The sequence below is a fragment of the Camelus ferus genome, chromosome 2, assembly GCF_009834535.1.
Source record: "Camelus ferus isolate YT-003-E chromosome 2, BCGSAC_Cfer_1.0, whole genome shotgun sequence".
NCBI lineage: Eukaryota > Metazoa > Chordata > Mammalia > Artiodactyla > Camelidae > Camelus > Camelus ferus.
The window spans coordinates 32,202,612-32,226,214 of record NC_045697.1 but is presented as its reverse complement, the minus strand read 5'-3'; the positions used below and the strand labels follow the sequence as shown (position 1 = coordinate 32,226,214).

Sequence of the window (23,603 nt, the reverse complement as noted above, 5' to 3'; positions counted from 1 at the left end):
GAATAGGAAGCTGAAACCAGGAAAATATGGCTTCAGAACCCAAGCTCTTATCTACCCACTACTCTCTTTCTAAGAAAAACCAAGAGGTTATTTAAAACTTGAAAACCTTGAAAGTATCAAGCAAATTTTCTAATTTTAATTCCATTGTGTTCAACATATAAATTACTAAGAAAAATTAAAGGATACACAATTTTTAATTTATGAAAATTCCTTATATTTTCCCATCAATTATTTATCAGATTGTGTTCTCAGAACTTTTATAAAAGCATCTTTTGGAACTTCAACATTGCCAACCTTCCTCAGTTTTTTCTTTCCTTCTGCTTGTCTCTTCAAAAGTTTCATTTTTCGGGTAATATCACCACCATACTGAAACAAAATTTAAAAAGTTGGAAATCCAAATCACTCCACAGAAAATAATCCTACAATTACCTAGACACAGCAGTACAATTATAAGCACCTTACAATTATTACCCATGAAGTAGACATCTGCAGAATTACCTCCAATCCCCTTCCTAGCAGAGCCTAATTTTACTATCTTCTCAAAGAATGATAAAGGCTTTATTTTTTTAAGATAGAGATAAAGATCCTCAAGGAAACCCAGGATGCATGTACAAGAAGAGTTATCAATCTCCTTACTGATTCAAGGGCTTGAAATTCTGGACTACCTAGTGTAGTCTGATACAGGAACTCACCTAGGCTTCAATGTGCCAGTCCCTAGAAAAAGCATTTATGATTTAATTCTCATAATAACGGACTTAAGAATCATTTTTATAAAAGAGATGAAATAGTAAACTTGGCAGTGTGAGAGAGATGGATTTCAATTTCAATTCCCTTTGTAAAACAGTCATTGTCTTTAAAATCTTTCCTTATGTATTAAATCAATAGAACTTTTATCCTGATCATAATTGTTACAAAAGGTTCTTGGGTAGTATTGCATATAAGGAAATTTTTATAAGTAAGATGGGAAATATTTAAGAATGTGATCAAAATGAATATGCTATCAGTATGGTCAAGCTGAAATTTACCTATTTAAAAAGAAAACGTGGGGGAGGGTAGAGCTCAGTGGTAGAATAGAGTGCTTAGCATGCATGAGGTCCTGGGTTCAATCCTCAGTACCACCATTAAATAAAATAGTAATAAATAAGTAAACCTAATTGCCTTCCCTCCCCCCCAAAAAAACCTAAAAGAAACAAACAAAAAAAGAAAATGTGGGCATGAAATAAAGGGTATTATAAAAACCAACAATGGAAACCAATGTATGTATTCCCCACTTGATTTTAAACGTACAAAATAGATACATCGTTAACAAAGTGAAACATGTGCATATACGTACGCATTTTGCCAGAACATTTTTCCTATAGGCTTTCACACTGTAAAAGAGGAAATTTGTATCTGTACGTAACTTAATTATACCAGTTAAAAGTACTTATTTCAAAAAACAACCTTCTCTTTACTAAGGATATTAAGATCAAGTCATACCCATGTAAAATTGCCATAAGCAAATAATTAGATAGCTCAAATGCTATTGTATTTATTTTCATGTAATCAGTACAAAACAAAATGAATTCAACATGACTATCAATATATACTTTAAGAATAAAAAAAGGTCAAGGCTTGTGGGTAGTCTTGATGAGGCCAAATTCGAGCATGGTGTGATCTTAATTACAAGAATTATACAAGGTCATTTCCAGTTCAACCTAAAAATACTACTACCACTACTATTTCTAAAAAAATTAATTTAAAATCATTATTATCTCATTACTAACTCTGATTGTGAGTCAAGAGTGACTAAGGAATATAAAGAAAAACATATTACTTTTATAAAACCCATTTCACAATAAACGATATCCATCTAAGCAGCTATAATTAATCTATTTTTATAATTTATCTGAAAAATTTAGAGGATCAAAAATTTGAAAATAGCTGCATTTTTATGTATTCCATAAGAAGATATAAAATTTTTTTTCTTTAAGGTATTCTCTACCCCAACACATTTAAGTTAGAATGATACTTGGTAATAATTATTTTAAATTGCACTTTCCTGGATGTTCCCTGGTTACCAACACCATTCTAATATCTGAGTATTCATGAAACACAAAATAACTATAGCAAAATGCTGTTAGGAAATGAAATTCTTTGCAAATAGAGGCATAACATTTATCCCAAGACTGTATATAAAAATGATGTTGTATTTCACCACTACTGATATATTAGGTTTGGGTTAAGCTAGACTTGAATAGCAATTTCCAACTAAGATAATTCTGACTTTCCAGAGTCTTAAGATCATCAAGGAAACAAAATGAGAAATGCTACAAGATACTTCTGCACTTACTGTTACTAGGAGTGCAGCTTATTCCATGTTCTGATTTATACATCACGTTTCATGAAAGACTATAGTGTTTCCTACACTGAGTAGCCTATCACCATGTCTGCTGTATCACATGGTAAGTCCCTAATCTAGAATGCAAACTCCCAAAGCCTAACATGGTATCAGCATTCTTCTCTCACCTTTCCAATTTACAACCTAACTAGCTCTAAGGAAGTGATATTAAATGCAAGTAAAAATCATAATGTAGTTTTATCTTTTGGAAAAATATCTCCAAAACCTTTTAAATTCTGGTTCCGATTAATTAAAGGGATTAAAAAAAAATCAAAAACTACAGAAATCCATTACCCAGGAAATTCAGTGGGGTCATTCAATAAAATGAATGCAAATAAAATTTCTCAAACCCATGTAAGTTATATTAATGTAAATAATTATCACCCAAAAGTGTCATATAAGTAATTCAAAGTAACAGTCATTACTTAGGTTAGTGGAATTAAGAGTCAGATTAGTGTTTTTATAAGTAGAAATAAAGTTTAGGCCAATGTCAAATTAAATTTTTCAATATTCTTTCATTTTTCTAGGTATATCACTGCTAAAACCAACCAGGGAACAAAAATGAATTTCAACTCACGTTTCTCTTGCAATGATTTTACTTCCAACGGCAGCTTGAATTGCTATCTCAAACAGCTGCCGAGGAAGAGAATCCTTCAGACGTTCACATATGGCTTTGCCAACAGTGTGCGCTTTGTCTCTAAGAAAGGACAAAATTCAACTTTTCACATATCCCAAATAAGAATAATTAAAATAGCTTTCTAATTGATATACATAATCAATTTAAGGTGATTTCTTAAGGAGGTACAAATGAACATATTTATCATAAACTTCACTTACTCTCTAAATCATACTGCAAAAACATGATCTATAACAGAAAATCTAGAGAAACATTAAGAATAAAAACCATTCTTGAGGTCCTTCCCCTACCCTCAGAATGGCGCTGTTAAACATCTTAGAATGTTTGTTAAACACATTTCCATTCTTCTAGTTATTTTTCTGCATACATATTTAATTACCTTTTACAGCTTGTGACATACTGCTATGATATATTCTACCTTTTTATTTAATACATTTTTTATGTCACTAAATATTACTGGACAATATAGTTTTAGTGGCTTAAGATAAATTATTATATGGGTGCTCCATAATTTATATTAACCAATCAACTATTTCCTGAACATGTAGGGGATTTCATTTTTCATTATTATAAAATATAAACGTTAAAATACAATTAAAGAAATACATAAATAAAATGTTAAAAAACATTTACTTTGTCTTACCTGATAAGGGAAACATTTCCTTCCATGACATTATTCTTTTTGGCTATTATAATTAATTCTATTCTTTTATATTTTAACAGTTTGGAAAGAGAAGCTTGGGAAAAGAATGGAAGGAAAAACTAGTACATGGTAATTTAATTACTTTAATTTTTCAAAATGTAGCTGTCAAGTAAAAATGAGCAACTGACAGTTAAATGAAAACATGTCAAGAGTGGTTACTTTCACATCCCATGATTAGTTTCTATTTGACTTACTTGTGTACAACAGTTACTAGCTCTTCTACAATATTTCCATTCAACAAAATATCCATTTTTACAAGTTCTGCCGTCTGGTAGCCTGCATCTTCGTAATCAAAACTAACAAGGAAAAATGTCCAAGTGATAAACATTATATTTCCCAAGAAATTAAATTTTTTTCTTTTCAAAATATCTTTTTTCTGTCTCCTCTCATACCCTTCCACCACCCCCATCAAAGATCTAACTTTCCAACAAAATACTACATGTACATTTCAGATGACTGGATCTAAATGACCACAGCAAAGAACAAACTTACTCACCTTTTTACATTTATGAAATGAGATACAAAATCAAGGAGAACATGCTGCACTATGGGAAGGAAAGAAATTAAGCCAGGCTAGGAAAATGGATCATTGAAAGCAAATGTCACCTTCTCAATGTTCCCTCCTAGCAGCTGGCTCGCTGTAGAAAACAATATATTAGTGGATCATTCTCAGACTCAAGAGTTGGGTTTCTGTTTAGTTTTCTATTACCAGGTAAATAAATACTATGGCACTGATAAAGTCGTTCATAAATGAGAATTCTGAATTTCATATATGGCTCTTCAGTATGAATCTTCACAGGGCTTTTTGAGAATGAAATGAGTTCATACATGTAAAAACTTGAACAGTGCCTAGTACATAAAAAGTGCTAAGAACAGAGCTTAGCACATTTAAGTACTTAGTAAGTTTCAGCTATTATTATTAACAATATGGTCAAAGCTTACAATGCTAATTAAAACAAACAAGTTTAACTTAAAACTGAAGTCTGATAAGAAAAATTTAAATTATGCTTACATGTCTTTGCAACTGTGAACAAGAACGTGTATTCTTACTGCCTTAATTTTAAAACAAACTGGTGCCTAGAGTTGCAAATGTTTGGCTTCTAAAGGTTTTCAGCAGGAAGGTCACAAGGTGACCCCAATACTCTCTAAAACCAGATTACTGCCTGAAGCATCGCCAAAAATCCTTCCTTTTTTCCAACAAATACCATTAAGCATGTACTACATGAAAAGTACCATGTTAAGGACTATACAGAATACAGAGAGATAGAAAACAGACATAGTCCTTAGACGTTCACTTTGTTTACAGTCAGATGTTCACCTTGTTCTGTGCTCAAAAAATTTTAGAATTTCAATTTTCAAAAATATGAAAAAATATCCATGTGCATTCTTAAAACATAAGAATTACCTTAACTTTGGAAGCTGGAATTATTTTACTTTTACACAGTTCATAATAAACCATGTTCTCTCACTTAATGCAAAATACATTTAAGTTTCTAAGCTAAAAGATTTTAAGACCACTTCACCCAGAAAGTGGTATTCAAATGCAAACTAGAATGCACAAACTTTTGTTAAAAATGTTATAAACACTTAGTAATCATAATAGTAATTGTTTAACAACATGCTGCCTCAATTCATTTTATTTTAAATTATATTGCTACTTATTTCCTCAAGATCTCATCCGAAGGAAATAAGAAAAATAACTGGGTGACAAAGTAGAAAAAAAAAAATTCTCAGCACAAAAGAACATAAAGAAGATTCCTTTCTATCCTGAGTTATGCTGACTCTCTTCACCTAGAAGCTCATTTCATAAAGTAAACTTCCAGGTCACTGCAGTATGGCCGTCTAGCACTGGAATTATCCTTTCAATGCTAATTTCAAATATGCCTGCCCATGTATGCATGTGTTTTACAGATGTGAACATTAACTTTTCCCTCTACTTCCCCATTATATTTCCTTTAGACACTAGTATATGCTATCCAGTAATGTAAGATTTTAGGATACTTATGGCAACTAGAGTTATCTGCCCCAACAAAAAATACTCCCAAAATGCCATGCACTGAGTTCTTTGTTATTTAATATTAACTCTTCCTTCACTTTTATCAGGCTCCTCCTCCATGTACTCCTATGGGGTAAGACAATGGTTTTCTTAATGCAGACCACTTATTCCTGGCAAGATCAAGTTATTGCAGTGTTCACAAATACAGGGGCACACCTAGGATTTTTTACAAACAAAATATATACTTCTATTTTCTAAATGTCTGAATATATACAAATGGCTCCTAGGATTATAACATACAAATACATTTTAAAAGTGCCCCTGAGGTCACAGTAGCCTTTTAAAATTATGTATACTTTTTAATCAACATACATATTTCATGAAGAGGGCACTATAATTTTTTTCATTAAGAAAAGGGTAATAGTTTGATGACTCAAAGGAATTCTTTCTTCCATTAAGCAAATTACAAGTACTCTGTAACACCTATAAAGTTGCTCCAAGTTTTGAGTATGATTCTCAACCATCTTCAAGAAAGTTTACATTATCAAATAAGTGAAGTTATTAGCATACTCTTGCTGGTCAATATTTCAAAAGACTATCCAGGTATCTCAGTTTCCCATTAAATTTTTACCTAGCATATCCAGAAGACAAGGATTTCAAAGAATCATAAAAATCCACCACAATTTCATTCAAAGGGAAGAGATACTTAAGCATAACTCTATTTTGATCAATAAACATCATATTCTTCTGAACTGCTCTTCGAGCCTAAAAACGGAAGAAAAAATGTATTTAATGATAACTTATCCCAATAATGATTTATTTGATGAACACAGACAGATGTCAATTATCAACTTAAGATTTCCTTACAAATCCTAATAAAGAATGGGCAAAGTGAAGGAATATGTCTTTAATGGTCTAGTAAAAATATCTGATCAATATTTATAATACAGGGAAAACCATTTTGTATTTGAATTACAATATACTTGCTAACAGAACTTTTAATCCTTTGTCTTTATCTAACAATTTTATCTTTCTTAATTATACAGTTTCATTTAATAATAAATCAAAACAGCTACAGATAAAATCGAAGTTCTAATTTCTTATTTTACAAATAAAAGAAGTTTAGCATTCAGAGAAATTGAGTGATCAAAGTTAACTTTTTTTGTATGTGAGAACAGAATTAAAATTCAAGTCCATTAGTCATCATTTGAAAGTACTTTCCAATATGTGTCAGAATATTTCAAATAGGTAATTTTTGAGGACTACATTATATCAAATTTACAAATTAAGTCATTTATTACAATGTGGCAAGAACTAAAGGAAAATTGGGAATACTTTCCAAAGGTCTCTGAAATACTATAATTATCTTTCAAACGATGTTCAATTTCAAATACTCAAAAAGGCTAAAGGAAATTATGTTTTTAGCTACTCAGGATAAAAAGACATCAAATTTCTTTCCTTTAAGGCTAAAATATCAATTCAGTAAACTAGTAGTACAGTGATCGAAAATTTGGTTCTATTTTCTTCTTTAAAAATCAAAATAATTTAAGTATATGTATCTATATCTACATGTATAGATACATAAAATATATGAAGAGGTAGATCTTTATGAATATTCTTTTATTAAATTCAATGTGCTCTACAGAGAGAAACCTTTCAAAACCTGAACTGAGTCCCCTCTTTAGAAAAGACTAAAATTTACTTTTGTATTAAACTGTATTACATTTATTACCTGGCAAAGCATCATTATTTTTCCAATATATTCATCTGGTGTGATAATTGTGCCCAAAACAACTGGCTCCAAATATTCTACCACTTTTGATTTATCAGGGAATTGTGCAGGATTGATGATTATAATTTCCTTTTCTCTGTATTCCTAAAAATAAGAAAAATCATTGATTTGTGATCATTTAATAACAATTATTAATGTATCCACATTACTGACATTTACCAAACACATTTCATGTACCATTTAGGAAAAAAATGATGTAAGAATACATTTTAATCTGCCCTTTATAAGGCACTGTAAGTTAATTTTGTTGGAAAATACTTAGTTGCCAAAGTTAGTATTTGTTTAAAATGAACAGATTGCCACTTAGATGGAATACAATATTGTCTCTATCATTAACTTGAAATCTAAAATTTCCTAGTCATGTAGGAATGAATGCATCACTTTTCAAAAGATAAATTACTTATGACCAAAATTATATTCATCTTTCCACTAAATTTAGAACAGTATTTTCATTACTAATTCTACTTTTCACCTTACTAACAGACTAGTATTGATAATGTGGAGATTTTACCAGGTTCGTATAAATACTGCACAAATTAGTTCTCAAGTAACTTCTCCATCATTAGTCATTAGGTGATTCACTTTTTATTACTACTAATCGACAAATGTTTAGTTTTTTTAAAAAACTGAAGTACAGTGTACATTTGTTTTAACAGTCAGCTACTGGGGTTCTAAAAAGTTTCTTTTGCATTCTGCATATACATAAAGACACACACACTATTTAATTTTCCTTTGTATGCTGGCTCAGAAGAGTACCTTTATCAATTTTGTTGATGAAAGAACAGCTTTATATGGAACAGTAGGAGTTGTCAAAATAACAGAAGCATTATATTCTTGCTCTAGTCGCTGGTTGAAAACTTCCATATGCAAAAGTCCAAGAAATCCTAATCTGTGGGGAGAAAAAGCCAAACTCCAAAATGTTTATGTCCCATGGGCTCTATTTTCTTTGATGAATATATTGTTATTTTGTGGGAGAGGGGTGGAATCAAGAGTCATTCCATCAATTGACATCATAATTAAATGCCAGCATAATCTCACTAAGTAATGTTCAGATCTTCCACTGGGGTTCTATTTAAAATGCTATAAAACTTACCCAGAGAGTATAGAGAGAATCCACAGCAAGAAACAGGTAGACATTGTTTTAGTTCACTGTACACTAATATGAACTTATCTTCAGAAATGTTCAAGAGTAATAAACCATTTAAACTTTACTTTTCAATAAAGATGGGACTCTACAACATAACTGAACCTTACCTCCAGCCAGCACCTAGAGCAAGGCTATTATCCCGATGAACTGTCACACTGGAATCATTCAGAGTCAGCTTTTCTACAGCACTCTTCAGGTTATTATATTCAGACTGGTCTACAGGGTACATCCCTGGGGACACAATGTTTCTAATTATTACATGTAAAAAGCGGCACAGAAAATTTAATACAAACTGCTGCCAAGTTCAAAAATAATCATTTAGCTTTTAAATTACTTTCCTATCTTTCAGTGATCAAGATACTGGTTTATGAAGAAAACCATGAATATTAAGTTACGTTGGCTTCAAAGTATCTTGCAAGTTTCATAGCTTTATGAATTTACCACCAGATTCACACTCAAAGCAATGCTTTTCCTTTTGCAAAAAATATAGAAAAAACAAAAAAGAACTACAGGATTTAGGCCTACCAGAAAAATATATTGTGTTTATTTCAAGAAACAAAAGTGCAAGACATACCACAACCACTCCATTAGCAGATAAAAAAAATAGAAGTAGAAACGAAAACAAAAACTAAGGACTCATCAGATTCTCTATCATCTCATATCCAAGTCCTCACCTCTTAAGTCCTCCAAAATCCAAATGACTGACTTTGCGTAAATAGGAGAGGAGGGAACGAGGGAGGGCAGCATAGTAAACAAAATTCATAATTCCCAGTGAGAGACACTAAAGGGAGAAAATAAGGATTTGGATACCCAGCACAGAGTAACTTCATGACCTTCAATCAGGTCCTCCTTTTTCAAATGTCTGTAATACCACACAGAAGTAAAAGGTTCTGAAGTTATACATCTGTGAGGTGACACTATTCCCTGCCATGTCTGCACTAGCACAATACAGCAGTGAAGAAAGGCCAGCAAAGGGGAAGGCACTCAGGAAATGTCACTGATAATTAGTAATAAAAACATCCTAATTAGAAAAGTGTTTCAAATATAATAACCCACTCTTTAGTGAAACAAGAAGGAAATTCATATTACTATGCTCTTCCATATGTGAGAGCTTTTTTCTCAAGAGCTTATTTCTTAAGAAGTCCTAAAAAAATTTAGGAAATGATCTCCCATATAAAGTTTCACTACACATATGAAATTAACTGATATGTAAATAGCACACCCACAAAAAAAGCCAATTAAGAGAAGCAGATTATCCTGGAATTAGCTGTTTTTCAAAAGGAGTATTTCTAATAATTTTTATTTCAATTTACAGAGTAAATTGGCCCTTATCCTTTGAATAAGTGAGCTCCTCACCTGCAAATACCATTGGCTTCGCTGATTTAAACCCAGGCATGGGTTCCACTGGTTGTTTATGTAAATATAATGTATCTCCTATTTGTGCTTCAGAGACATCTTTCATCCCAGCAATCAGATAGCCCACCTGGCCTGCATATCTAAATAAAATTATTATGTAGAAATATTTACTGTTTCAATGTTTCAAGTGCATCCTCACAATCAGCTCTGCCTTTCCAAGAAATGATCACCCTTTCCAAACAAAACTTCATCAAACTGGAAATAAGTGTTACATATCAACCCTCAACTGTAAGGATTGTCAGCAAAAGAACATACCATGCCTTACAATCCATTACCAAGGACCTCTGCCACACAAGCCTAGGGCCTTCTTCATGACTCTGCCCCCTTTGCATATTAAACAACAGCTTCTAAAATACAATGTAAACACAGTGAAACTGAGAAGCGCAGAAACAAAAACCACTTTTTGAAATGTCTATTTTATCAGTAAATTGTATTACAAATGTTCTTTAAAAGAAAAAAATATGTATCTATTTTCTTTTAATCAAGCAGAAAAATGTCAACTCTCAACGGATCTGATTCTTCTCTGATTTGCCTCTTGCAGAAAAAGAGTAAATCCCAAGGTTTCAGAGTTTTATCTTAGTTTTTTTGTTTTTGTTTTTTTTTTCCCAAAGCAAATTTCCTTGAAGATGCACTAATGGTCAATATAAATGTCACAGAATATAGACAGACTTTCTAAAGCACAGAGAATTATAGCTATTGTCCTGTAATAACTTCTAATGGCATATAGTCTGTAAAAATACTGAATTACAATGCTGTAAACCTAACACTAACATAATACTAGAAATCAACTATACTTCAGTAAGTAACTAAATAAGAATATGGACAGGATTTAGAAATATCTGAGTAAAATTAAAAGATACTTTATGATTTTCAACTAAATATAAAATGACAAAATAGTGCTAGTTTTAGACATACAACATTAAACCATCAACTGTGACCTTATATAGTCACCTGGTTTAATATGTAAAATTTTACAAATAGGAAACAAAGACCTCAGAGGACTACGTCCTCAGAGGACTACGTGCTCAGAGGAAACTATCTCATCAGTACCTGGAGTACCGATGGAATAAACACTCAATAAATATGTTTTATAAATGAGCTCAGAACTCAACTTTTGTAATGTACACTAACCTTACTTAACTCCACATGCCATGAACTCTAATCAAAGTTTTACCATGAATTCCACACTAAATCGTTATCAAATTTTCTTCACTACGTTTATGCTGAAAAATCTAATTATAAAAAAAATTAAATGCCAAAAAGTGATACCCAGTGTGGATATGGATATAGATGAGAGAACTACCTCTTTCACTATCTCATCAAATCCATCATGTAGGACCCAATCTGCACCAGATCAAAAAATCAGTTATAGCTAGTCAAAGGAATAAAAAATATATATATCAAATTCCTACTCCCCCTCACACATGAGATTCCTTTTGAAATAGCGTTCACCATGTAGTGCATTAAATAATCTTTGCTTTTTTTTCCTGTTATCAAACTGGGAGCATGCTAAGCATACCAAGTTGAGAAAGGCAGAAACAGAAACATGTGCAAGTGTCTTTTAATTACTAACGCAGATTACTTACAGTTTATGAGTTGGCTGCTCATTAGGATTCAGAACTCCTACTTCATTAACTTCGTATGTCTTTTGAGTATGTGCAGATACAATTTTATCTCCTTTGGAAACCGCTCCATCAAATAATGCCACATTAGCTATCACACCTCTATACTGATCAAAGGTGGAGTCAAATACCAAAGCTCTCAGGGGATTTTTTTGATGTGCTTTAGGACTATTAAAAAGTAAGTAAAAAACAAACATACACATAATAAATTAAAATCTTAATAAAATGCCTATTTTGAAGCCAAATTTTATGCTTAATTTATTTTAGTATTTGAGAAAAGTTAATAACTGACGATCAAAATAAAGACCCTTCTATAAAATAAGATACAATACCTATATTTATATTAGCTTTAATTCAAACTCACGTTTTAAATACATTTTAAATGAGTGTTTTAAAATTACTTATGAAACTGATGAAATATTTATGTTCAATATTAAAGCAAAAAACAGTAATTACCAAAGTCTTCAAGTCTATTAACACGACTGTTAAGAAATCCCTATCATCCTTGTTTTTTGATTTTTCTGTACTGTATTTGCCTTCTATGTATTACTAAAAATAAAAAAAATAAAAAATTCTCACTGACCACAAAGAGTATATTTGCCATAGCTTCTAAGCTAAAATAACAGATAAAATTAATGGACTTTGTACTATTAAAGATAAATGAATAGAATAAAAAGAGCAAAATTCTTACGAGGGTATTCGTTTGATGACTGCCTGAAGAACACTTTCAACATTTGTTCCAAGTTTAGCAGAAATCTAAAAATATGTACATGAAAACAATAAACATTTAAAGTTAAGACTACTTTTTTATCCTGGTAACTGAGCTTTACGATCAGAAAAAAAGAAAGAATTCTAAAAGTTATTGATTTGCTTGGAGAACACAGTAAAAGGAAGCACAAAGCATATAATAGATTGATAAATGCTCTTCACTAGTTAGATGATTCTCTAGTTCTTGGATTAAATCATAAGAGCATTCTGATTATGATATTGAAAGAGCAAAGGACCAAGAGTTCACAAAAATCTGGGTTATAATCATAACTCTACATGTAACATATGACTTTGACCAATACATAACATAAAGTTTCAAGTTCATCTGATGAATAAAATGATTTTTCACATTTTACCTGAATCTCAAGGTTGTTGCATGGATAAAAATATACATGCATGGCAAATAGGGCATATTATGACTACTGCTCTCATACAGAAAAAGCAGGCCAAAAGACACACACACGTGTCTGACCTTTGTCATTACCAGTAATTGGACTGTCTGAAATCCTGATTTCAAACTCAATTCGCTAAATCAAGTTTTTCTTACCCTCTAAACTCCTTCTAGATCAGCCTCACACCTCAGCACTAAGGATACTTCGGGCTAGATAATTCTGTTTTGGAAGCTCTTCTGTGCATTACAAGAAGCTTAACAGCATCCATGGAATCTTTACCCACAAGATGGCAGTAGCACCTGTCCCCCAGTGTAACAACAAAAAAGGTCTCCAGACATTGCCAAGTATTTCCTGGAGGGACACAACTGCCTCCTCATGACAATCACTGCTTTAGACTCTAGTCCATTCTTTGTAACAATCCTTTCAGATCACAACCTCTAATCCACTGAATGGACTAGTTTTTTTTTTTTTTTTTCATTATCCATTGGCCCCTCTGCTTCCTTTCCCGGCTGAGACTCCACAGTCCACTAATAATCACTCTGTTCAACCACTTTCTATTCTCCATCTTAAGTAGTTGGTAAAACCTAGACTGTGACTCTATCCAACTGTGTGTCTTTTCTATGCTTATAATCAGAGCAACTTAACATTACTAGAGAAAAGGAACTGATCTGGTTGGTTTGTGAATTCATGAATTTCAATGTGCAGTTAACACTTCCTGGCAGTCCCAGGACACGCCCCTTACTAAATTCACATCACCACTTGTTAAGATAACTCACATCACCTTCCTTTTCAATCCACACATTTTCCACTCCCGTCGATTCACTTTCAGTTGATGACTTTTCCTCTTATTTCATTTAAGGAAACAGAAAATATCAAAAACTCTTTTACCCAAATATACAAATCCATCTACACCCATATCCACAATCTCTTTACCTTCTCTCCTGTTACAATCTGTATTTCCACTTCTCTGAAATCCTTGCATACTTCTGTTCTGAATCCCACTCTCTAATCTTTCTCAAGTTCTTACTCGTAATACCCTGCAAATTGACAATAATATAGTCTGACTTTCAGCACCTCTTCTCTAGCTACACCTTCTCCTCAGGAAGTGGCAACCATTCTCATGGCTTCAATACCACATACATACTAATGATTCCTAAATATCTCTGACCCAGCCCTCTCCCCAAATGTCAGAATTGTAGATTTATGCAATATCTCTACTTGGATGTTTAATAGACATTTCAAACCCACTATGTCCAAAACAGAGCTTTTCATTTTCCCACTTAATCTGTTCCTCCCCAAGTCCTTGCCATATTAATAAATACCAGTATTCAACTAGGTGCTCAAACCCAAAGTCGGTGCTCAAACCTAAAGCCTCCATGATTCTTTACGTTGTTTCCTTACATGTAACATATCAGCAAAATCTACTGTATCCACAAAACATACATGAAATTTGCCAACTTCTCCAACATCAGCATCACATACTTAGCCATCACCATTTTGCACCTGGGCTATCACTGCAAGCTGGTTTCTCCCCATCTCTTACCCTTTTCTAATCCATTCTCTATAAAACAAACTGAATGATCAGTTTATTTTCCTCTCTTGCTTTAAAATCCTTTCATTATCTTAAAATAATTTTCAAACTCTTTAGCACATGTCTAGCATGACTTGACTCCTGCCTATCCCTACAAAACCATCTCATCTAAGTTGATTCCTTTCTCTTCCTTAAACATACCAAACATGACATGTTTCCTCTTCCAGGAATGCATTTCTCCTAACTCTTCATTCCTTTAAGTCTCAGTTCGTCAGAGAGGAATTCCCTAAATTTCTCTGCATCATAGCACCTTTTTGAGAAAAAAGATTTTTCCACTATTAAGTACAGTAATTCCACCTGGAACAATACACTGTTGAATGAATTTCCTTGGCAACACCTGTCTCATTCAATAATTACTATATTTACTTCTTTATTTATTTCTTTAATGAATGCCTCCCCAGTAGAACATAAACACAAGACAGTGGTCTTGTCTGTACTGTTCACTGCTGTGCCCCTAGCTAGCACACACCACTCAGTAGACAAATGAATTTGGTAAAGATTCATTAATATCTGAATAATTAATTATAGTTTAAAATAACGTAATCCAAGTCATACCATAATTCCAGGACTACCTTATAACGAAGTCCCTCCTCATAATAAAAACTCTTAAATTCTATATATATATCTCCAAGAAAGAAAAGTTACTGCTTTTCCAGTTATTACAAAGTTGTATATAATCATCTAAATGTTTAAGATTAACCAACCAAAAAATACTTCATCAGCCAAAACAACCTTTTTCAAAAATCAAAAATTGAAGGTGGAAACTAAACACTGTAGTATTACACTGACAAACTTACTACACGAGCATGTAGCACAAAGCACAGTTGGGTCGTGGCTATTTAATACCCAAAACAACCAACGTTTGAAAGGTAAATTTAAAAATTCAAATATAAAATAGTATCAACTTTGATATAAATAAAATCTATTTCCAAGAATGATATGTATAAATGCCTTGAAATTAGCCTGACCCTGCTCTTTAAAGAGAATATTTCCACAGAGGTAAAATGGCATACAAGAAATAATACGGCAAAGAGTTGAAGGAGACCCACATTTTAGTCCTGGCACATTAGCTAACTACATCTACAATCTTAAGAAAATGATAAAATCTTTCAGCCTTAGTTCTTTCAACTGTATCATAAAAGTAATTCCTAACCATGTAATAACAATTTTTGGCAAAGATCAAATGAAACAGCAGAAGAACTCTGGAAAACTATAATGATGGGCTATCAAAAACTATGAAATTTTACCTAGACCAATTATCTGATATTTTTGAAAGTATACCCAAGTCTTCAAAAAAAAAAAAAAGGTATTTTACCTTAATACATTCATCACTTGAAATATCAAACACCTTTTCAATTTGTTTTTCAACCCTTTCAGGATCAGCATTCTTCAAATCTATCTTGAAAAAAAAAATTCATTATGTCATAATATATTGAAATTAACTGTATTACATACTAATAATATTTGGAGATAGTCTGAAGTATATCCACTTTTAATCTAACTGACCCCTCTACAATTTTATTTTCAAAAGTATTAAAATAAGAATAATCTAGAAAAAGGCAATAAAATTTTAACAAGCATGTCCAGTGAAAATAGAGGGCAGACAGCAAAATAAGAAAAAAATTTAGGCAGTTAGCTACTCAAGGCAGAAGATTTCAATAACATCACCATGCAAACGAATTTTGTAAGTTAGACATCACCAACAACAAACTGTCTTACGTATGAGCAACCTTGCTTCTTTTAAACTCCAGTATCAAAAAATAAAACTGAATGCAATGTAGATTTTTAACTAAAATTCTTAATTAATTAACTTTAAAATGTAAGAATTAAACTTTATCAACAGTGCTCAGTTTAGCACTTAACCTTTACGTTTCCCGTGTTACACTGTTTCCTCCTAGTTCATAAGCTCTTCCTCTTTTCCTTTATATAGTTTAGTCTAACAGAATATTTTGGCTGCCCTGCATGTCTCTTTCCCACAGAAACAACCCTCCATCACTCCATGTAACTCAGGGAGACCATCTTCTCAACTACATGCCAAGGTACAGGAGTTTGACATGCCAATTTTATCTCATGCAATTCAAAGAAATAAATCCCACCAATTTACAGTTAACTCTTGAATAACAGGGTTTCAACTGTGCAGGTCCACTTGTACATGGATTTTTTCCATAAATATACAAAAATATACCTGTATATCATGTGCAAGATTTTTATTGTGGGGGAATAACCTATTCCTACACAGGCATAAGATGAGTGATATTTAATATAAAATTAATAATGTTAGTTTTCTTACTGTTTTATAACTTTGCTTTCAAAAAATTGTATTACCATACAGTATGCCTCTCTCTCATAATTGGAGAAACTGTGTATCAGCCTATCATCACAGGTAAGTGGTTTTTTAAAAAACATAACAATGTTTCTAAAACTGTAATATATGACTGTGATACTATATGCCATAAAAATTGGTAACAATTCATTCATTACTGAATAGGCTAGGCTACTGGGAAACAATCATCGATTACACTAGACAAGCATAAAGCAATTATATTGCTGCTTTTTCATTATCAATCCATGAATCACTATACCTGCAAATAAACATGATTTCTTTTTCACATTATCTTTTAATTTTTGATGTCTAATGTCAATAATACATTATAATATCTACAGTGTTTTGTATCACACAAGACAATACTGATGTAGGTACTCAGAAATAATAAATCAATTGATGATGTAAACAGTATCAAATACAATACTGTAAACTTATTTTCTCTTTACGATTTTCTTTACTTTTTCTCTCTAGCTTACTTTATTGTAAGAGTACAGTACATAATACACGTAACACATACAAAGTATGTGTTAAAAGACTTTATATTATTGGTAAGGCTTCAGTTAACAGTACGTTATTGGTAGTAAAGTTTGTGGGGAGTCAAAAGTTATATGTTGATTTTCAACTGCACAGGCGGTTGGTGCCTTTAACCCCTCATGATGTTTAAGTGTCAACTCCTTTTAATGAATAGTTGAAAATTCAAATTCGACTAAACACTAAATTTACTTTTAGAAAGTAAAATAATAAATAGCACTCTTGTCTCATTGTAATTACCTTGTTTATAACTGGAATTACCGACAGCTGTGCTTCAAAGGCCAGAAAGAAGTTTGCTACAGTTTGGGCTTGAATACCCTAAAAATAATCAAGACCAAGATACCAAGATGATCACCTTTCCATCTATTACAAAAGTTGTAATTCAAGACCATTCCACACATCTTCATCAAGAGCAAAGGTATAAGGCAAACTATGGTATCTATACCACCATGCAACTGCATCATTCCCTGTGAAAATTCCTTTCAGTTCAGGAAACATTTTTTGGAGGGCACTGTGTTACGCACTGGTAAAAGAGTGGAGAAACATGTACCCTCAAGGTCCTCAAAGCCTATTAAGGGAGAAACTGACAGGATCAGGGAAAGTTTAACACAGAAAAAAAAACTTTGGGTTTTGAATGAAGAGTTTGTGAGAAACCGAAACATACCAAAAGTTCACTTTAAATAGTGTATGATAGCTCTTATATTCTCATCTGAGTATGTTTCTATGGTTACGTTTATATTATAAAAGAACTTAGTAGTGTTATTGACATGTTTCTTTAAACCTAACTTCCCAAATTATTACCTTAAAAACACCCAGAATGACCTCAAAAATAAAGATTTATTTTCAAGTTCTGGTAAAAACTGAAACCTCAGATTAAGATCTGCTTAAAATTGAGTTTTTTGGTAGGAGGTATGTATAATACGACATACTTCAAAAATCTATCGAACAATTCCTCAGATCAACTTAAAAATCCTTAAAGGATGAACCAGTCAATTTCATAGATCACTTTAGTGTAATAAAACTTCAAATTAACAGGACTAAAGTACATGATTTTGGTTGTGTTATAAAATAAATCTTATCTTCTTCAAACATAAAAATTCTATTTCCAAAATTCTATTTTAAGGAAAACCTTGAAACAACCAAATAGCATGACACATCATATAAAAGTACCTACCTCATTTGCATCAACCACAAGTAAAACACCCTGGCAAGCAGAGAGTGACCTGGATACTTCATAACTAAAATCAACATGGCCCTGAGAAACAAAAAATATTGATACCGCTAAATGTTAGAGTTTAAACGTTTTTTACGGACGGACATTATGGCAAACCTATGGACTCCACTTGATAAAAATTTAATAAGTTTTTCTTTTAGCCTGTGCTTGTGAAACAATTTACACTAATATAAGAAGACTGAGAAGACACAAAGTAAATTTAGGTGTTTAATGTTCAGTTCAAAAACTCAGCAAAGGATTTGTTTGCACTATTAATACCAGGCTGACTTTAACAAGAGACAAAAATAGTATTAAACTTACCGGTGTATCGATGAGATTTAAAAGGTACTGCTTTCCTTCCCAATTATAGAAGAGAGATGCTGTCTGTGCTTTAACAGTGATTCCTCTTTCCCGTTCCACTTGCAATTTATCAAGAACTTGTTTATTATTTTTTGTTTTATCAATTGTCCCTATAATAGAAATGTTTATAGATATTTCTTTGAGCTTTTAAAAAGACAATACTGTATATAAAATTAAAAGCAAGATTTTTTTTAAAAAGGTAAAAAATAATTATCACCCAATGCCATTAAGTATACAATATAAAATGAAAATACCTGTTAGTTCCAGAAGTCTGTCAGCTAAAGTACTTTTGCCATGGTCCACATGTGCAATGATACTGAAATTTCTAATATTTTCAACAGGGAATCTAGACATATCAATTTTTTCCTAGAAAGGAGAGAGAAATACTACATTAGACAATATGAAACAAGTATACTAAATCAAAGGATTTTTTTCAGTGTTCTTTGAACAATTTCATTTATAGCATTTATATTATTTATATTATTCCTCTGACAATAAAGAAATATATGGCTAAACTCATATTTCAAGCAACTGGATTATAGCAGGACATCAACTAATTCACTGTCAACGGTGACCATACAGCTAAATAAAAGTCCCTTATAATATTTCTACCACTTAGAAAGCCAATGAAGAACTGAATGTATTTTCATGAATGAAGAATACAGGAAACCTGGAACTGCTGAATAGCATTAGAGCTCCTGGTTGAACAAAACCTCTTGCAACAAAAAGCTACAGAAAAGCTGGAAGAGAAGAAGAAAGTTTTTTGCCCCATCACACATTTAATCACCAGAGTCAGGTCTACTTAAAAATCTGGACTCCTAACAGAGACTTCAAAACTTTAGTTTAGGAGACACTGCTTTGGGAAAGATCCCCAGTGTTCTCCTCACATGGTGCAAGTAATAATAAATACTTCTTTCTCCTGGAGGGTGGGGGGTAATTTAGATACAATTTTGTTACTTCACAACTTCTCTGGAGAGAGGGAAAAATAAATAAATAAATAACATCAGGAAAAAAACAGGTTCTTATTTATAAACTAAATTTTCAAAATATTTTAAAATGTTAACTCCTGATTTTTAGCTACACACACCTCAATGTTTTAACAAGACTCACTGCAAGCTGCTAAAAATTAGTATTTAAGTAAAATGTCAGTTTTTTGTACTCTAAACATTACACTTTTCCAAAGCTAAATTTGTATTTCACAATCGGCAAAAAAAAAAGTGAAGTAACAATACACAATTCTCCTGAGCTTAAGTTTCCTTTTTAAATAAATATTCCAATACAAGACAGACAATAAAAGTGTTAACTACATCTGAAAGAAATTCTTCAAAAAAACGAAACCTAATTTGTTTGCCCTGTCGATTCCCCCCGCCCAATGCAAGATACAATACTGCACCATTTTTAAGAACTCTGAATTCCAACATAAATCCATTTTACATTCCACAGATATTTTAGAAAAGGGTCAAACTGATAACACATAAAGCATTTTATTTTTCCAGTTATTCATAATTTGCCTTCAACTAGTTCACTGCCTAAACTGCATCTCTTCATAGTCATCTGACGGTATAGTTTTTGGTGTTGCTGAACCCCACTTTATTCAACCATAAGAATGGAATCACAAATGCAGTTTTGCTCTGGCTGAGGTAAAATCAAATAATAAAACAAAGAGAAGCTAAGTCACAGACACTTCTTAGTCTAGATACTGGACTCTGTGCCTTAACATCGTGCAGTTCTCACAAATAACAATTCGGTGTTTTATTAGCAACAGTCACAGAAAGGTCAAGTAACTTTACCAGGTTACACGGCAAAAAAAATTGCAGGAAAATGGAGATTATACTAGCAGCTTCCTCAACAGGCTTTTAAAATTAAATACACACTTAGACCAGTGCCTGGCATAAACAATCAAGGAGTTACTCATATTACAAATTAGGAAGGTGAGGACGTGACTCGCCCAAGGTCGCACCGGTGAGCAGTGAACTCAGAAACCCGCGCGCTGCCCGCGCTGCGAGACCTCCCGTCTTACAGAGGCGCACCTGCGTTCACAGTAGTGCCAGGGAGCCCTTCACTTTTTCAAAGTCGCCAGGAGCACCCTACCAACTTTTAACACGCGGCTACAGAGAAACTACGGAGCGCTCACCTTGCGGCCGGCAGAGCTGTAGCGCCGGCCCGGATCCCTGCACCCGGTCGCAGTCGGGCAGGCCAGCGTGGGGCGAGGCCCGAGCAGCCCCCGCCGCGCCGCCCGGGTGGCCGGCGTCGCGAGCGCGCGGCCGCGCCTCCAGCCCAGACCCGCCAGACTCCACATCCCCCGGGGCGACAGAGGCGTCAGGAGAAGGTCCCGCGACGCGAGGGCGCCATCACCCGCAGTCCAGGTTTTCTCTGAGACGCCCCCTTTAGAGGCCGGCAGACAGGATTCAAACCGGCTTTCGGAAGTGGAGACGAAAACGTGAGGCTGAACGTAACACCCAACTAGCGGCCCCGGCGGGACACCCGAGACGCAGAGCGGCTCGTCGACGTCCGCACGACGCACGACGTCGTGACGTCAGCGCGCTTCCGCAAGCAGCTATAAGGAAGTCCCGCGAGGGGAAGTTCTCGGGCGCACAGTTAGTCGTGCTTTTAGGAGAACCGAGGGGTTTAGCCTCCTACTAGATAGCAAAATACTGGGGTAACTGTCTTAAAATCTAGAAGTCAAGATGTATTCTCCACGTCTGTGATATCACTAATACTGAAGTGCATCTGAGTGGAAACCGGCTGCAAAATGTATTGCAATAATGTATCCTAAGAAAGTTTCAGCCAGAGCTGAAGATTGAGAAAGGTTATATCCCGAACACCCCAAAGTCTCCATCATCTTCAGGTTTACCTGTTTACCTTGCAGAGGGAAGAGCTCTGGCTAAGTGAGGTGGAGGATAACAGTAAGGGATAGAGACCTGTCTACCATGTCCGGTGTCTCCCCCGTGAGCTTTTCTGCAGTATCCAGGGTTTGGTGCAGAGGAAAAGAGCAGCAGCTGTGCTGAGTTCACCATTGTATTGTTCCTAGTTCGTTCTTGAGACTACTATAAATTAAACACTAATTGCTACTGTCACCTTTGTTAGAGAATGAACTTAGTAGCTACCCTGAAATGCATTCAGTACAATCGTTCCTAATAGTTCGTATAAGTCAATGTTGCCCAAACGTTAATAATCTGTATATTATTCTCTGTGATTTTCACCATATACTCATACCGCTTTTATATACGTAATATTTTTCTTTAAATCAACTACCTTTTATACTTGGATGAGTTTATTTTAAAAGAAAAATTTGTATCATTTCTGTAAATGGAAAAATGTCATAAATTTTTTAACAAGTAAAAATAAGTGTAATTAATTTTAAAAAAATGATTCAGTTCTAACGAAATATTACCTGATAAAGGCTCTGAATCTCTCTTGATTAAAAATGGATATTAGCAAGCATTAAAGAAATTTAAAACATAGCACCATTTTTTTCTTCTTGACCTAATCAGCAGTATTGAAGTAAAATTGAAAGAAGGATTTTCTCTATAGGATTCAGTGTCCTTAATGCCATGTCTATAACTCACCTAAAATTATCTCGATAACTCGGTTAGTCCCACACTTTGGGAACACTGCAGTATCGTATGTGGTTGACATACTCCCAGACCCACAGATGAAATACGTATTTATTAGAAAAATACTTACTGAGAATCTCTGTGTCATATAATGTGGAAACTCAGACAAATCGAGCAACTTATCTGAAATCTTCCAATAAGTAAATTGAAAAAAATGCATATTTGAATCCAGATTATTAGAAACCAAATCTCATACCCCTGCAATACCTTTGACAACACAAGATAATTTAGTCTTCAGCCTGGAAAGAAAGGGTAAATGGAGTCATTAAAATTTCAAAGTTGAGGTATCATTTTTTTTCTGGGTCTTGAAGGATAAAAAGGTTTTCTGAAAGAGAGAAATGTAGGCTAATCAAGCAGTGGGCTCATTGACAGCAAAATTGCATCTACTAAGTTCCCATTACTATTCTACACACTTTGCATATATCAACTAATTTTTTTTTCCTTATAGAGTGCTCTAATGCAGGTACTCTTATGACTGTTCCTATTTTAAAGATATCTGAGAAAGATGTGGCCCAGGCTTTTTAAGTCACTGCCCAGAGGCATACAGTTAGTGATGAAGTGGGCTGTGAGCTCAAGTGGTCTGGCTTTGGAGTCTGCACCCTTAACCACTCCTTGAAACTCTGCTGAGCAAGGGTAAATGAGTTAAATATTGAATTAATGCTCAGTAGAGGGAAATGGCCAAGATTTAAAATAATGGCATTTTACTTGAGGCAAGGGTTTCTGAAGAGCACAGATAATTAAAAACTCACATAAATCAAGGCTCATTTCTCCATAGAAATGAATGTATAATAAGGAGGTTACATTCTTAAACAGTACATTAATCCACAACTAATATATGTGTGGTTTTAAACATATTTGAAATGTCTATTGATTTGTTTGGGCTGCAGTAACAAAGTACAGTAGACTGGGTGTCGAAAACAAAGAGGTTTATTTGTTTGGAGACTAGAAGTCCAAGATCAAGGTGTCATCAGGGTTGGTTTCTTCCGAGGCATTTCTCCTTGGCTTATAGATCTTCTCTCTGTATCTCCATGTGGCCTTCTCTCAATACCTATCTGTGTCCTAATCTCCTTTTCTGATACAGACACAAGTCATATTAGATTTGGGCCCACTCT

At 33.5% G+C, this 23,603-nt stretch overlaps 2 protein-coding genes across 3 annotated transcripts in view; one reads left to right on the top strand and one right to left on the bottom strand.

Moving 5' to 3' along the window:
• GNPDA2 (glucosamine-6-phosphate deaminase 2) overlaps positions 1-3,037 on the top strand; it is a 30,492-nt gene extending 27,455 nt beyond the window's left edge. The window contains exons 8-9 of one of the 2 annotated variants that reach the window (XR_004325975.1): positions 2,274-2,444; positions 2,908-3,037. The gene's annotated coding sequence lies outside the window, so the exon portion shown is untranslated. Of the gene's footprint in view, positions 1-2,273; positions 2,721-2,907 lie in introns of those variants that run through there. The other variant, XR_004325970.1, reaches the window with a different exon arrangement.
• On the bottom strand, positions 178-21,378 carry GUF1 (GUF1 homolog, GTPase). The gene is made up of 17 exons (XM_032496888.1): positions 21,009-21,378; positions 19,129-19,240; positions 18,836-18,984; positions 18,476-18,556; positions 17,542-17,619; positions 15,760-15,843; positions 12,385-12,449; positions 11,658-11,861; positions 10,012-10,151; positions 8,763-8,886; positions 8,265-8,397; positions 7,449-7,592; positions 6,348-6,481; positions 3,915-4,016; positions 2,958-3,077; positions 1,334-1,370; positions 178-366 (listed from the first exon to the last, which is right to left on the bottom strand). Exons 1-17 carry the CDS (start codon positions 21,171-21,173, stop codon positions 229-231), a joined length of 2,010 nt encoding a protein of 669 aa, XP_032352779.1. The 5' UTR covers positions 21,174-21,378; the 3' UTR covers positions 178-228.
• Positions 21,379-23,603: the final 2,225 nt, after the last annotated feature.